Consider the following 15,492-nt stretch of genomic DNA (forward strand, 5'->3'; position numbering starts at 1 on the left):
TAAAATTTTAATTTACTATCTACATTAACAGTATTACTAAACAGTGGCATGTTGAACTTGTTTTTGACGAAGATCAACACTAGACACGTTATACAACAAATTATTCTAAACCCTTAAATTCTATTTTAATTTTTGGCATAAACTACATTAGTTTACTATTTTGAGTTATAAAGTAAGAATTCTATATCATTGCCATCCATCATAGTTTATTTGTGTTTCCTTAAATACTTTAACCATTATTATAATTTCATATTTATTTTACACAACCATATCAGATTACTGCCCAAGTGTTAGCTTTTTAATGAGTTGTCCTACACACACCACTGTTATATAATGTTCTCGTACTATTAGATTTGTTCGCTCATATGGTAATTCAGTATTAACAGTAACTAGTAACTATTTTCTACTTCCTATATTTGTGTTTCTTGTATTATGTTATCTGATTTTTTTTAATTTTAATGTATAGTCATAAATAATTTAACAATATGTTAAGTCAAAGTGCAATTTTAGTTTATTTTTACATATATTTTATTGTAAGTTCATTTTTATATTACATTTTTTTTTTTGTATATATTCTATTATTTTCTTTACAAACCTTTCTTTAGTAACCACTCATTAACTCTAGATACATGATCTCCGTGAATACATAAATGACCACATACTTCATGTACTTTAGTAGCAATTATTTTCTTATCTCCGTATACTCTTGTCAAGTATTTCTTTATGGCTTCTTCTAATATCCATATGTTACCATCTACATTGTTTATTTGAGTTATGCGTCTTGTTCCTCTCATAGAAACTTTAAGATACACAGGCAGCATATGATTTCGAGTACGATGGACAAAGTAAGGATATTTTCCAAATGTTGCTGTAAAACCACAAATAATCATAAAAATATGTAACTTTTATTTATTTTATTATATTCATTTATTTTTTTACATTTAAGTATAAAGTTCAGAGAAGTATAATCTTTTATCAATACTTGCATCTACTTTATTTTTATATAATTTGGTAATATCAAAACATTATTTATGTTTAAAAAAATATTTACAAACATTTTTATAATTTTTAAGATCAGTATTTTCTGTTATAATTACCACAGAGTATATGACGTATATATATACAGGGTATATCTTATGTCATTGTACGCAGGGTTTTTTTTTTTTAATGATTATGGAACGATAATATGGAATTTCGTCAAAACGAAAAAAAGACGTGTTTCTTCATTTATAACTGGCAATTTTTTTATAACAATTTCAAAATTTTTAAACGTGCAGGTGTACCAATAGAATAATCAACTTTATTTTTTAATGGATTATGGTAAAGCTTTTTTTTTCTGAAAATGTTTATAGTCAAATCATCAATTTTGGTTCGCTGTTTATTAACTATGGTCCTCTAAAGATTAGTAAAATATGCAATTAATACTTTTAATTGAAATAATTGGTATATGTTTGATTTACAAGAGTTAAATAATTTTTTCTTATAACTTCTTTTAATACACTTAAATAGTTGAATCAGTAATCTAATGAAACGCTCAAAAAAAAAAAAAAACAAACAAAATTGTTAAACATAGTTCCTTATTTTTATTTATTATTACAATCGTAATTAATTACTTTACTCTTTTTTCATCATAGTTACTTTTCGAACCTTTGGTTTAAATTTTAAGCTTATACCACTACAAAACATTGCACTTTTTTCATTACACAATTTTTTTTAACCCCCATTCATAGGTAACTAAGACATATTAAAATATCAACAAACGAATACCATTTACCAATTTACCATTATAACCTTAAAAACCTAATAAAGAATCCAAATTTATGTAATTGTAAGAAAAGGAACTGTGATGAAAAAAATTTTAAGTAATTAATTACGATCATAATAATAAATTAAAATAATAATACTGATTTTTATGATCTTATGTTAAAATAAAAATAATTAACTATGTTTAACAACAATTTTGTTGATGTTATTTTAAATTCTGAGTGGAACTCATCATGTATTGATTTTACAATGGTGTGTGTTATTTTTTGTGTCTGTCATCACGGTTTAGGGCAGTAAAACTGCTTCGATTTTCTTCAACAGTATCTTGTTTGATGGGAAAGTGAATCTAGTTGATGCATTCGGGAGATCAAATTTTAAAATTCTCAATAGTTTTCAAAAGCGCAGGGAAAAACAACATAAAAATTAAGGAAAAATGGGTATTTTTAAGCAAAATCAGTTTTTGACAAATTAACGTATAGACATTAAATTTTCACTGGTCGTTTATATTTCCTTTTTCTATACACGATAAAATTTTCAAAATATTTTGATTTGTTTTGAACTGTTTAGGAACATTGTCTGTTTCCAATTTTATTAGTCTTTTTTTCTATGAAAGTCAATAAATTTTATTTGTTGGTCAAAAAAGCTTGAAAATTTAATACAAGGCTCCTACTATATTGTTACAATGATATTTGAAAAATATTAAAAATCCTTAGTCACAGTTTTTATTTACAAGCATTTAAAGTTCAAATATTGACAAAATTTATCAAACTTAAAATTTAATAATTATTTTGTAGTTAAAAATTTATAAAATGATTTAACTTTTATAGTTAAGGATTTAAAATTTAAAACAAAGTTCCACGTAAAAAGGTAAATATATAAATTACTTTATTCACAATAATATCGTCAAATATAATTAGTAAATAGTAATAGGCTGTCTGACCGTTTTCGCTCAGAATCGTTTTTTCTTATACAATGATATTACATCATTGAATTCAAATTTAACACCATCCATTAAAGTGACCAACTTGTAACCACTGTACAGCAGAGCAACATCCACTTACCCACCTTTTTTTTTTTTTTGAACGTGTCATTAGATTACCGATTCTCAACTATTTAAGTGTATAAAAGGAAGTTATAAGAAAAAATTATTTAGCTTTTGTAAATTAAACCTATACCAATCATTTTAATTTAAAGTATTAATCCATATTTTACTAAACTTTAGAGGACCATAGTTGGTATACCTGCGCGTTTAAAAATTTAAAAATTGTTATAACAAAATTGCCTGTTATAAATAAAGAAACATGTCTTTTTTCGTTTTAACAAAATTCCATATTATCGTTCCATAATTGTTAGAAAATCCGGCGTACAATAACATAAGATACACCCTGTATATATATATATTATAATTAACACATTGTATATGTTATTTACCTGTCTGTGGCTTCCATCCTGATGGCAAATCTTTCCTGTCAGAAGGTAATGGTATGGAAGTCAACGGAAGTAGTCTCTCTACAAATTTCCATTCTTCTGGTGAAGATGATACTTCATATTTGGCATAACACGATGGGTCTTGAGCTATTGGGCTTGAACGGTACGATGAATCACGTTTGTATATTAAACTCTATACAACATCAATGATAATAAATTGAAAAAAATGATCAAAACAATTTATTATTGTAATATACATTTTAATAACTTATATAACATAATCCTAACTAACATTTATAAAATTATACTCTCAATAAATTGTATTATGTTAGTCAGTTTTATCTGGTAATGCCAGTCGTGGTGCATTGTACTATGGTGCACAGAAGCATGTATCCAAAAAAAAATATTATTACATTTCCATAATAAGCTATAATTAGTTTTAGAATCTGAGCGGAGCGAGGAAGCTAGTGGTTTTACAATAGTGTTTATATTTTTTATTTTTTTTATATCCTGTATACAAAATTTTTACCAGATGGAGTGCTTTGGTTTCAACATATAGTGCCTTATCTTTTAGCAAATTGGATCAAGATGGTGCTTTAGGGAGGTCATTTTTTGATTTTCTCAATAATTATTTAATGCCACAGGAAAAACTACTGACAAATTACGAAAAAATTAATTTCAATTATCCGATTTAAAATGTATATTACTGGTGATGAAGGTAGGTAGATAACTGATAAGCTTTATTATTTGATTTCAATAATAATTTGATGCTTTGGGGCACTTAAAATGGCAAAGCTTTGTTTAAAAACTTTCCTTATTATTTAGTAACTCTTCGTGATTCATGAGAAAATTACTTATAATATAAGTAATTCAAAAATTAATTGGTTACAGAAATTTTACAATTTTTTTACTGAACTTTGTACACAACAGTTTTAAACACAATCATTAATTAGGTATTTGTATCCTAATTAGTGATTGTTGAAATATTTTAAAGCCACTTACGTTTAGTCGTAAAGAAATTCCACTTCTAAGCATGGCATTTTTGAAAAGTATTCGTACAGCCATAACGAGTTACGAGCAGAGTTGTTTTAAACGAAATACAAAAATTACTTTTATATTAGAAAAATGTTGGTTGAACTCTGAGTAAGTCAGAACGAAATATGAATTATGATTTATGAGTAGTTTGGAAACCGGTCCACAAATTGGTTTTGGTTTTTATCACGATTATAGCTAAATAGCTGATATCATAGGAAATATAATTTTTTATCACAGTCCTTATCACACTCCGGGAGAACTATACCACAGGTATCCGAGTGGTCCGGAGGCAACTTAACCTGTCGTATTTATTGACGTGTAATTTGTCTACCAGACGATAATTTCGTAACGATATAATTTTACAACTAGGCTTACAACCAGAGACCTATAAAAGATTCCTTTTACGTATACTCATGGCTAAGTATATTTAGCCATGCGTATACTATTCAATGGCTCATCCCCTCCCTATAATAATTCTTAAATGTGCCGCTGTGAAGGCTAATACTAGTCAAATATTTCTCATTTGTATACAGGCGCGGACTGGCTGGGATGCTGGGATGCTACAGCATCCCTTGCCCTAAAATATATTTGCCTAATATTATTTATTATATATTTAAAGACTCTAGACACCTAATGAACAGCAGATTGTTACCAACTTACGATTACTAGTAATCTATAATATTGTACAACTTTGATTGAAAGTTTGTTGTAACTTGGTACTTATTTACGTGTTTAACGTATATTCAATATTTTTTCAAAACAAAATAAAATATATTAATATTTTATAAATAATCTACATGTATTAAATTCGCCCCAACAATTTATGTTATTTGCCGTTTAAATTGTGTAGCATCCCGTGCCCTATTTTACCAGTCCGCGCCTGTTTGTATAATTAAAAACTTCCATATAAGAATTTGTTTTTTTTATGGGGTAATAAAAGAAATGCTAAAGGTATCGTATGTAATAATCATTTTTTAAATCCGTGCATTGTGCACTATAAGTAATACTTTTATTAGTGATTCTGTAGTGATATAATATGAGTATTTTGACTTTTAAATTTTAATACCAGAATATGAAATACATATACTTACATGTCACTTATACAGGGGGATTATTAAATTTTTCGATTTCGAGCGTTCTCGATAGTCCATCGCGCTACTTGTTTAATCAAACCGAAATTATTGTTCGAGACGCAATCAACCCGTCAGTAAATAAGAGCGTGTGAGCATGTCCGAGCATATTGTGAGAGTGTGGGACGCAATATACCTGTCGTATAATATTGGAAATTCTTATCAACAATCTTAGGGGACGCAAATGACATGCAACCACTAAGATAACTAAATTCATGATTCGAACATCCAAATTATAGATGACTTGTGCGGTTGTCCGTGAACGACCGAATTACGTTCGGTTTGAAGAACTCGCTAAGATAATGTGTTTTGGTTACTTGGTGCATCTGATTGTTGCTTAGCACTTGGCAGTGGGGTTTTGGCTGATTGCGGCTGTGTACGAGTGCGGAGTGATACGACGTGTTTTGGTTTGTCTGCAATTACCACGATTTAAGATATACCTTAAAATTTAAATATCTTAAATCGTGGCAATTACATACTCTCGGCCACGGTCTTAGAATATAGGGATATCTTCTAAGACCGTGCTCTATAGGCAAACGGAGTTGCGATGAGCCAAAAAATGTAAATAATTATGGACGATAATGTCGTATCTACTTTGCCTATACTATACGCCGAGCAACACTTTACGTTTGTGAGAATTTTTTAAAACAAATAACAATATAATATAGTATATACCTAATATTATTAATGTTTATTGTTTATATTTTGGGAACGATTCTGTTTTAACACATTTTCGATTTTTAAAAATTTTTTTTTTCAAAATGTCTGTTTCAAGGTGCTTTGTAAGAATGTAAAAAAAAAGCCCGGACAAACTTCGTTTTGAAATTATTCATGAAAAACTTCAAAAACTACATTTTTGTCGTATAACGCGCATCTTTTTTTAAAAAAATAGTTATAATTGAATATCGCTCGAACAAAAAAATCGAAAATATACCCGACTTACTATAATTGGGCAGTACTCGGAATTAAACAAAGTTGTTAAAAAACACATAATCTGCTAGCGTTGCCACTCGCTCACTGCACTGCGCTCGGACAAAAAAATCGATTATCGTTTTTCATCAATAACTTCAAAACGAAGTTCGTCCGGGATTGTTTTTTTACATACTTACAAAGCAACCTAAAATACACATTTTGGAAAAAAAAAATTTGTAAAATCGATTGGTTTTATGCCATATTTTCAATTTTGTATATACCCTCATTTTAATAAGTATTTACAAAGATAAAGCGTAGTTTATACCCTAGATTTAGATATGACATATTTTATTTTATTTATGTTTGCGTGGAGTATTTAAAACAATATATCTAAAATATTATTTACCCATGTTTATTGTTCATATTTTGTATACCCTCATTTTAATTAGTATTTACAAAGATTTTTTTTGGTAGTTTATACCCTAAGTATAGGGTATGAAATATTTCATTTTATTTATAATTTATTAATAATTTATAATATAACTAGTGCTTTTCTACATTTGGATGAAATGTTGCAGATTTAGGTATTTCTAAAAAATAAGTTCACAAAGAGTTCTAGAAAAGAGCATATGATTACCATAGACCTTATACATAATATATGGTATACTGAAATATCGTATATGGATTTATCATATTATGATATCCATCATCCATTCATCCATGGTAAACGCCAATCGTAGTCATTCGTTTGAGACAATTAACGGTTCTAACATTTTACATTATAGAAGTAATTATTATTTCTATCATGGATTCTAATAATTTCGATGGACAAAAAAAAAAGACATCAATAAACGGACAAGTTGTTTAACAGTATTTTGTTCATAAAATATCTCAATAATTCCAGTTCAAACGTGATGAAGACGGACGAAGAAGGGTATTTCTTCGGCGTCGGTGTAGCACTAGCACACCTATACATAGTTAACCGGAAGTGTCAACGTTTATGTAAGTTGGTTTACGTAATTTTTTTTTTTTGAAGTTTGGATTTACTTTTCTGACTTAAAACAAATATTTATTACCACGGACAATCTGCTATAGGTACTCGGGTGATGCAGACCGGAGACGCATATTTTATTTTTGAGCACGCAATGCATGAATACTTAAACATCGTCGTTTTTCACCCTCGTCTCCAATAGAGGGCCCGTCATAACGAATAATAAATTAGGTTTTTTTTTTTTTTAAATAATGGCATTTATTGAGGATTTACAATCTGTACATTATATACAATAAGTAAATAATATGATAAAGTATAATAAATAATATAAAACAATGGCTTTGAGTAACGTGTAGGGAGGTTCGCAGTCTCATAATCGAGAAATTATGTCTATATTATATAAATAATGTTATACGTGTACACGGGAAATATTCGATTCACCTGTGCGGCTGTGCGCACGCATAAGAAGTATAATAATATGTTACAATAAGTAGTAATTTATTTTTCTACTATTAGGTACCTTCTGGGGGGTTGTTATGGAAAAGTGAAATCGATCAAACTACTTGAAATTACGTAAAAATGCATGTTTTTACGGTTTTAGAATATGAAAGCTGTGAGATAATCGAGATGAATTTACCTAGATGTTCTAGACAACTCAGCTAAATAGGTGGTGTTAATATAAATAAATTAATAAGATCAATGAGATTTTGCTAAATCATATCAAAAAGTTTTCTAGATTCTCACATTGAAAAGTTGTCCCATGATTAGTGAAATTAATGAATTTATGTACAATTATATTAATGTACAATGTGCATAGTATCTAAAAATCAATAACTAATAATTCTAATAAGTATTTATTGCTAGTATTATTTTATTAATTATATTAAGTAACATAAATATTTTGGTTACGATTATTATTATGTGTTGATATAAAAATATGGCGTTAATGTTTGATTTTCCAAGACGTGGAAGGGTATACCAGCATTTAAGGTACCAGCTAAGTATTGTATATTTGCATGTATAAATAATCTAATAAAACTTTACTCAAAGCTTTGGAGAAAACTGTGGAAACTTAAGGGGTTAAACACCAATAAAATTAACCACTAAATATTATTATTTTCTAATATACTAAATATATTTTAAAGGTATTTTAGTAGGTATGCATACAATATGCAATGGCAATTTGCAACAACATTCTGATCTTTATATATAAATAACATTATAATAAACTAAATAAACTTACCTAATACCTACCGACTAATAAATTATATGATCCCCAGAGCGCCCCTGCCTCAAAGGTATGATTATTATCTAGGGCACCACGTAGGCATTTATTGATCATTATTATTTTGAAGTAAGCTACGACCTTTTTGAAACTACAATATTATAATATCTTTAGTCATGGCCACGATTTAAGATATACCTTAAATATCTTAAATCGTGGTCATGGCTCATGCAAGCTGTCTGGTATATTTAATACAATTTTATTTAGAACCGTTTTATTCTTCCATTGCGAAAACCGTCAGCTGCTGGCGTGTCGTCCGACACACAACTTACTGTACTAATATGTTAATGATAAGAGACAACAAGACCTTTTGTTGTTTTCCGAAGCGAAATAGTTAATAGACTCATTTTTTCAAATACTCAACTAATTAGAAGATATGGTTTTAGTGCACTATTATTTTTGTCATTATTAATTATTTATGTGACGACAATTTTCGGTCAACCGTTTATAGATCGTGTTCTTGGGCATTAGTTATTTGCTTCTCCGTTTTACTTAATGGCCAATATGTATTCCATGTTCTCATTGATACAACAACACAATAATTAATTATTGATCACACGATGAATACTACACAGATTTAAAAATAATATAAAATATCAGTTTTGTTGCCGGAGATCGTCATAAAATGGCTGGTAAAACTCCGTCCGAAGTATGTACCCATCTGCTTATACATTATTGTTACAATTACATATTTTTTGTAAAATATTGTTTGATAATTTTTTTATTTATACATAGAAAAGACTCCACAAAGAATTGATATCGCTCGTTAAAGAACCTCCTCCAGGAATGGTTGTAGATGTTGACCAAGCTGAACAAAATCTCAATGTGTTAGTACAAAATTAACCTTTGCTTGTGTGTTGGCTTAAACAATTTTTATTTGATGCAACATGTGTAATATAGTATATAATTATATAATATATTTATATTTTATGAATCCTGTGATAATATTATTAATATAATAATATCTTAAGAGGATGTCATATTCACATGTATTATCTCCATCTTACGAACATATAACATAGGAAATTTGCGTTCGGCAGAACTAATTTTGTGCTATTAGCTGTAAGGTGGTTTCACTCTTAAGACATAACCAATGTTTTTTAATATTAGTTGACTCAAAATAAATTGTTATCTTAAAATTAAACATGGTTTTGTCTTGCAAACGTCTCCCTACGTGTGAATACCTAGATTTAATTGACCTATTATCAAACTTAAAGATAAGAACTTAATCTGTATTTGTTCGTTGATTTTTTTAAGATATTTAAATTCATAAGTAAGTTATAGGTATGCAAGATATTGCAATTTAAAATTTCTTATTAATCGGTTAAAACTTGAAATATCATTTAAAACCGATGTAAATACACAGGTCTTTGATTATTATAATAGGGCAATTAAATTTAATAGCTAACATCACAAATTGATTCTGGTCTGCACAATTTTGCTTTTTGTCGTTTCCACAATTATTTTTTATTTAAAAATAATTTTTTTAATTATAATATTTTTTGTTTTATTAGTTGTTACTAATTTTACTATATATTTATTATATGGCATGTATATTTTGTGAGGATCTTCTGGCTATTATTTAGATTTTATATTAATATGATATTTATTACTTGTTCCGTAACATAAATTTGGATGTTATACAATTCAAATTATTTAATTTAGTTTACAATCTAATATTTTAAACTATATAGTAGGACTATCAATATGCATATCAGCTTAGGCACATAGTTATGATTAATAATCAATGAAAGTAATTTCATCAAATAAAAAGTTAGGTAAAAGAAATAAATAAATAATTTTACTATCACAACAATGTAGGTAAACTTGTATTTTCTGATAATCTAGGCATCTAGCTATTTATAATTTGAGTATTTACATTTTTTTAAATAATAGTTTCAATTGTGGGATTATTTTTGTTTTAAAATAACTTTTGGTGAAGCTAATGTTTATATAACTTCATTAGTACAAAGCCTGTCATAGATATTTAATTTTCTATATAATGTTTAAATTTGTAATCTTACTTTTTAGTTGGACTATAAATATGCAAGGTGCTGAAGGTACTTTATATGATGGAGAACAGTTCCAGTTGCAATTCAAATTTGGTACCAGTTATCCCTTTGAGTCGCCTGAAGTAAAAAAATGTTTATTTTATTTTAATATTTTATTTAAATATTAAAATTATTTTTTTTTTAAGGTTACATTTGTGGGCCAAAACATTCCAGTTCATCCACATGTGTATAGTAATGGACATATTTGTTTATCTATTCTTACTGATGACTGGTCACCAGCATTATCTGTTCAATCTGTCTGTCTTTCAATTATATCTATGCTAAGCAGCTGCAAAGAAAAGGTGATTTCACAAAAATTACATAAATAATATAATAATATTATGTAATGTTTAACTAATTTAAAATAGTGACGTAATATACTTTACATTACCTCTTATAAATAAGTGAATCCTTGCTAGAATACCTATAATTTTATAGAATAGTGTTTTCACTTTCACACATTACCCATTACTAGATTTGAATGTTTATTTGTTGAATGTATGCACTATATTGGGGTGATGCATTTTTTAACTTAAAATTAACATTAAATGCAAAAGAAAATCATGTTTTTTCACGATGCTTAAAAAATTTATAAAATGTTCAACTTTTGTAGTTAAGGATTTAAAATTTAAAACAAGGTTCCACCTAAATGGGTAAATATATAAATTACTTTATTCACTATAATATCATCAGATATACTTGGTAATATCATAGGCTGACTGGTCGTTTTCGCTCACAATCATTTTTGTTATGATATTATATCATTGAATTCAAATTTAACACCATCCATTACAGTGACCAACTTGTAACCTACTGTACAGCAGAGCGACATCCACTAACCCACTATTTTGTATTGATAATTTAAATAAACATCGCTTGAGTAATAAAGTAAAAAATATGATAATCTTGTCTAGAACAAAATAGGAACTATTTATTTCAATTTCAATATGATTACTTTATTGCATGTATCATATCCTATATATATATATATATATATATATATGTAAATATAAGCTAAAACACAAATAATTTGTTTTATAATTTACAGAAAAGACCTCCAGACAATAGTTTTTACATAAAAACATGCAACAAAAATCCAAAAAAAACAAAATGGTGGTATCACGGTAAGCAAATATAATCTCATACTTAAATGAACCATATATTATTATCGTAGTTGATTAAAAAAATTGTGTATTTATGTTATGGTTAATTTGTTTTCTTTTTCTTTTTAGATGACAAAGTTTGAAGTATTGAACATCCATTATTTTATCTTTTCACTATAATATATTCTCATTTAGTGAAAATTGTGATCTTATTTTTATTGCAATTAAATGTACTCACTTTAACAAAATTATTAATTAGACCCAGATCCTGTTAAATGTACATTTGTTTATTATAAATAAATATGATTACCTTTCAATTATTATACACACTAATAAATATGTAATGTACTATTATTTTCTTAAGTTAAGTAGTATATCTTAAAAAATAATCTGAACCTATATTGCTAATAAAATATACCATGAACAAGGTAAATATATTTGTAAAAATCATGTATTTATAAACATAACATAGGTGCGTTAATATATTAAATTGTAAATCATAGATAAATGGAGTATAAAGTTATTATCCCTATTCATTGGGAATGTATTAATAAAAATAACACAAATGACACATTTTTAATTAATTAATTTACTGATTTAATATATTTTAATATCTATATTGTCAATGATATTTGTATTTAATATTTGTTTATGTTTACACTCAATCCAAATATTTATGATATTCAAAATGTAATATGATTTATTCTGTTTACAGCCTTATTTGAATGTCGTAACTTAACCCAACAATGACGTAAACTAAATTGTTTTGTTCCGGCAAGCTATGAATATTTCAATTTTTCATTTTCTGTAGCAAATTACTATTACTGCCGTCAAGTTTAGACGTCAAAAGACCTTAAGTTTTGACAAAATTAAAGTTAATTTATGTTGTACGATTTTGTAATAGAAAAAAATTGAATTCGTCAAAAATGTTCGATAGATCGTATGGAACACTGTAGAAATTAAATCTTGCATTATTGTGAACTGTAATTAAAAACTTGTAATTATAGATTTTTTAAAATCATAATTAAAATTAAATACAGAAAGTTTTGCATACAATCTACAAACCTGCCGAATTCAAATATTTTTTCAGAATCAAAATTAGACAACGTTAACTAACTTAAAGTTTGTCCAAGCAATAAGTAAGTTGTCATAAAATTTGTATGGTGAATTTTATATTGTTATCAATATATTGACTTGAGCATGCGCGTACGAGAGTGGAAAATTGTATTCATAGAGTAATATAGTAAGTTTTTTTTTACATAAGCTTATTACCCTTTAGCTATCTATAGGCTATAGAAGTTGAAAAATTGAGCTATAAACATCCTCAAAGTTTCAAAAAATCTGTTGATATAACTTTTATTGAAAACGGTCCAGTCGAGTAACGAGCCAACATCCAATTTTAGTTGTACAACCCGACTTCGTCCATGAAAAAATTAAAAAATAAAAAATTTAGCTTCTACAAGTGTTTCTTGGTTTTACTGAAAAGCTGGGCAAGGTAGTCACTTTTTTCAACTGATTAAAGTTAAGTTACTTTAATATAAAAAATATGTTAGTTTCTGAAATGTACCAAATTTCTAACTTAGTTAGGTGAAAATAGTAACTTAAGTTAGAGTAGAAGTTAGTTTTTTTTTTTAGTTTAAAATTTAAATTACATAAATTAATTATTATTTAAGTAGGTAAATAACTTAAATTATTGGTGACAGATGAAAAATTAAATTGAACAACTATTAACCAATAATTTGATTAAATTTTATAACCTTAATTTCTTGGAATATCAGTCATTAGAATATAGAAATTTTAATAAAATAAGAAATTCAAAAAATCATAAAAATAACTAGTTATTTATTATTTTTATCGAGTTAAACTAGATTATTTTAAACATTAAATTCAACTAGTTGAGTTGAGTTGAGTAACAAAGTTAATGTGAATTAAAACTGACTTGTTGAATTAGAAAGTTACTAAAAAAGTAACTTTCTAACTTATCTTTAACTTTCTAACTAGTTAGTGCCAAGCTTTGGGTTATGATGTACCTACCTATACCTCAGTTCAGTACAGGCAACATTTCATCACTTTTGTGTACTAATTCGACCAAAATGGACAATTTATTTGTGGTTGATTGGATATAGCACCTATTGGTACAGATATATCGAATGTGGTTCAAAGTACTTCAAACTACTTTTTAAACTTTCCTGATGTCTCCAAGAACAATTTTAATTTTTAATAAAATCGGTCAAGTAGTTTTTGAATACCTACCTATACAATAGCTACACATTTACATTCAACTCTCATGTTTGTTTTAAAATATATTTTTTTATTCGAAACCAAAAACGTGACGATTTAGTAGATGCTTTTACCTCGCATCTGCCCAAGTAATTAATTGCAACCATTTATATACAAAAAAAAATACTAATTTCTACTAATTATTTCTTCTATAATCAATATAGCAACCATTTATAACCAACAATAATAATTTCCATCGTAAACCCCTGTTTGAGCACCTCTCCGGGTTCGACCAACTGGGAGTGTGAACACCAACAATATGTGAATCATCCAGAGACCTCTAAATACGCACAACAAATGTCATAAAAATCAGTCCAGTCGTTTAGGAAGAGTTATAGAATAGAGAATAGTGATACACGCGGACAGAAGAAATATATCTATATCTATATACTAATATGTATATAAAGCTGTAGAGTTTATGTTTTTGAACGTGCTAATCTCAGGAACTACTGGTTCGAATTGAAAAATTATTTTTTTGTTGGATAGGTAGTCCATTCATCGAGGAAGGCTATATATAACATCACGCCACGACCAATTAATAGAAGTGCTCAAACAAGGATTTTGAGATTTACGATGAAAATATTTATTTATAAATGGTTGCTATTTGCTATAGGAGAAATAATTAATATAAATAGTATTTATTTATTATTGGTTGCTATTGGTCAATCGGGCAGATCAGGCATGCATCAAATTGAATTTTCACACATTGCCTACCAGGGTGGCTGAGTTGCACTTACTGCAGCGAGTTACACCAAGAAGGAGTTGAACTATCACAATTTTTTTGTCATTTTTTATGGGCCACGAAGTGCGCATGATCAGCTATATTATATACAAATGAAATTAATGTTTGTGTGCAGATCTCTGGGAAGAAGATAAGCTAATTTAAAAAGGGTTAAATTTGGCTTTTTTATTCATCGGATTTTAGTACGGTTAGGTTAGGATTATGTATTAATTGATTATATTAATCCACCGTATTATATCAAAATAAGCTTGGTATAACTTTGATACTTTAGAGTTAAATCATACACTTACGTACAAACAGCACTGCAGGGACCGCGATCTACCGTAGGTAGATTGCCTACCTGATAATACACTGTTGTGAATCAGAATTTTTATTCCAGGCAACAGAAAAGTCAAGATACATTTTGAACACCACACACCGAAAATTAAACAACGAATTGAACAAAGTTTGAGTCATATAGAGCTGGCACATTTAACGGGCAACGAAGTGCACGGGATCAGCCAGTTATATAATATATATAAAAATTGATAAATAAATATATTTTTATGTGGAATGTATTATAATTTATAACATAATTTATTTCAGTCAAAATCCGACTAGATTGTGACCTACTTAGTTATAACTTACTGTTTCGTTGCCAAGACGAATTTAACATTTAAAGTAGTTACCTAGGTCATTTTTTTATATAGGTAACCAAATAATTTTGCATTATTGAAATATTCTCGTTTATACATTTTTCGAAAAATCGTTATAGGCTATAGCACAGTAAGA

The 15,492-nt window shown here is 27.6% G+C and overlaps 2 protein-coding genes across 3 annotated transcripts; one reads left to right on the top strand and one right to left on the bottom strand.

Moving 5' to 3' along the window:
* Window positions 1-466: 466 nt before the first annotated feature.
* LOC132950533 (large ribosomal subunit protein mL49) lies at window positions 467-4,423 on the bottom strand. Its single transcript, XM_061022033.1, has 3 exons — window positions 4,195-4,423; window positions 3,196-3,385; window positions 467-868 (listed from the first exon to the last, which is right to left on the bottom strand). Exons 1-3 carry the CDS (start codon window positions 4,255-4,257, stop codon window positions 588-590), a joined length of 534 nt encoding a protein of 177 aa, XP_060878016.1. The 5' UTR covers window positions 4,258-4,423; the 3' UTR covers window positions 467-587.
* A 4,411-nt stretch (window positions 4,424-8,834) lies between these two features.
* LOC132951200 (ubiquitin-conjugating enzyme E2 W) lies at window positions 8,835-12,207 on the top strand. 2 transcript variants are annotated; one of them, XM_061022968.1, is made up of 6 exons: window positions 8,837-9,194; window positions 9,281-9,372; window positions 10,577-10,679; window positions 10,743-10,898; window positions 11,645-11,720; window positions 11,829-12,207. In XM_061022968.1, exons 1-6 carry the CDS (start codon window positions 9,171-9,173, stop codon window positions 11,840-11,842), a joined length of 465 nt encoding a protein of 154 aa, XP_060878951.1. In that variant the 5' UTR covers window positions 8,837-9,170; the 3' UTR covers window positions 11,843-12,207. The 2 variants fall into 2 exon arrangements, with proteins under 2 accessions (XP_060878952.1, XP_060878951.1); XM_061022969.1 differs by lacking the exon at window positions 11,829-12,207 and having other exon boundaries at window positions 8,835-9,194; window positions 11,645-11,734.
* Window positions 12,208-15,492: the final 3,285 nt, after the last annotated feature.

The sequence above is a fragment of the Metopolophium dirhodum genome, chromosome 8 (genome assembly GCF_019925205.1).
Source record: "Metopolophium dirhodum isolate CAU chromosome 8, ASM1992520v1, whole genome shotgun sequence".
Classification (NCBI taxonomy): Eukaryota; Metazoa; Arthropoda; class Insecta; order Hemiptera; family Aphididae; genus Metopolophium; species Metopolophium dirhodum.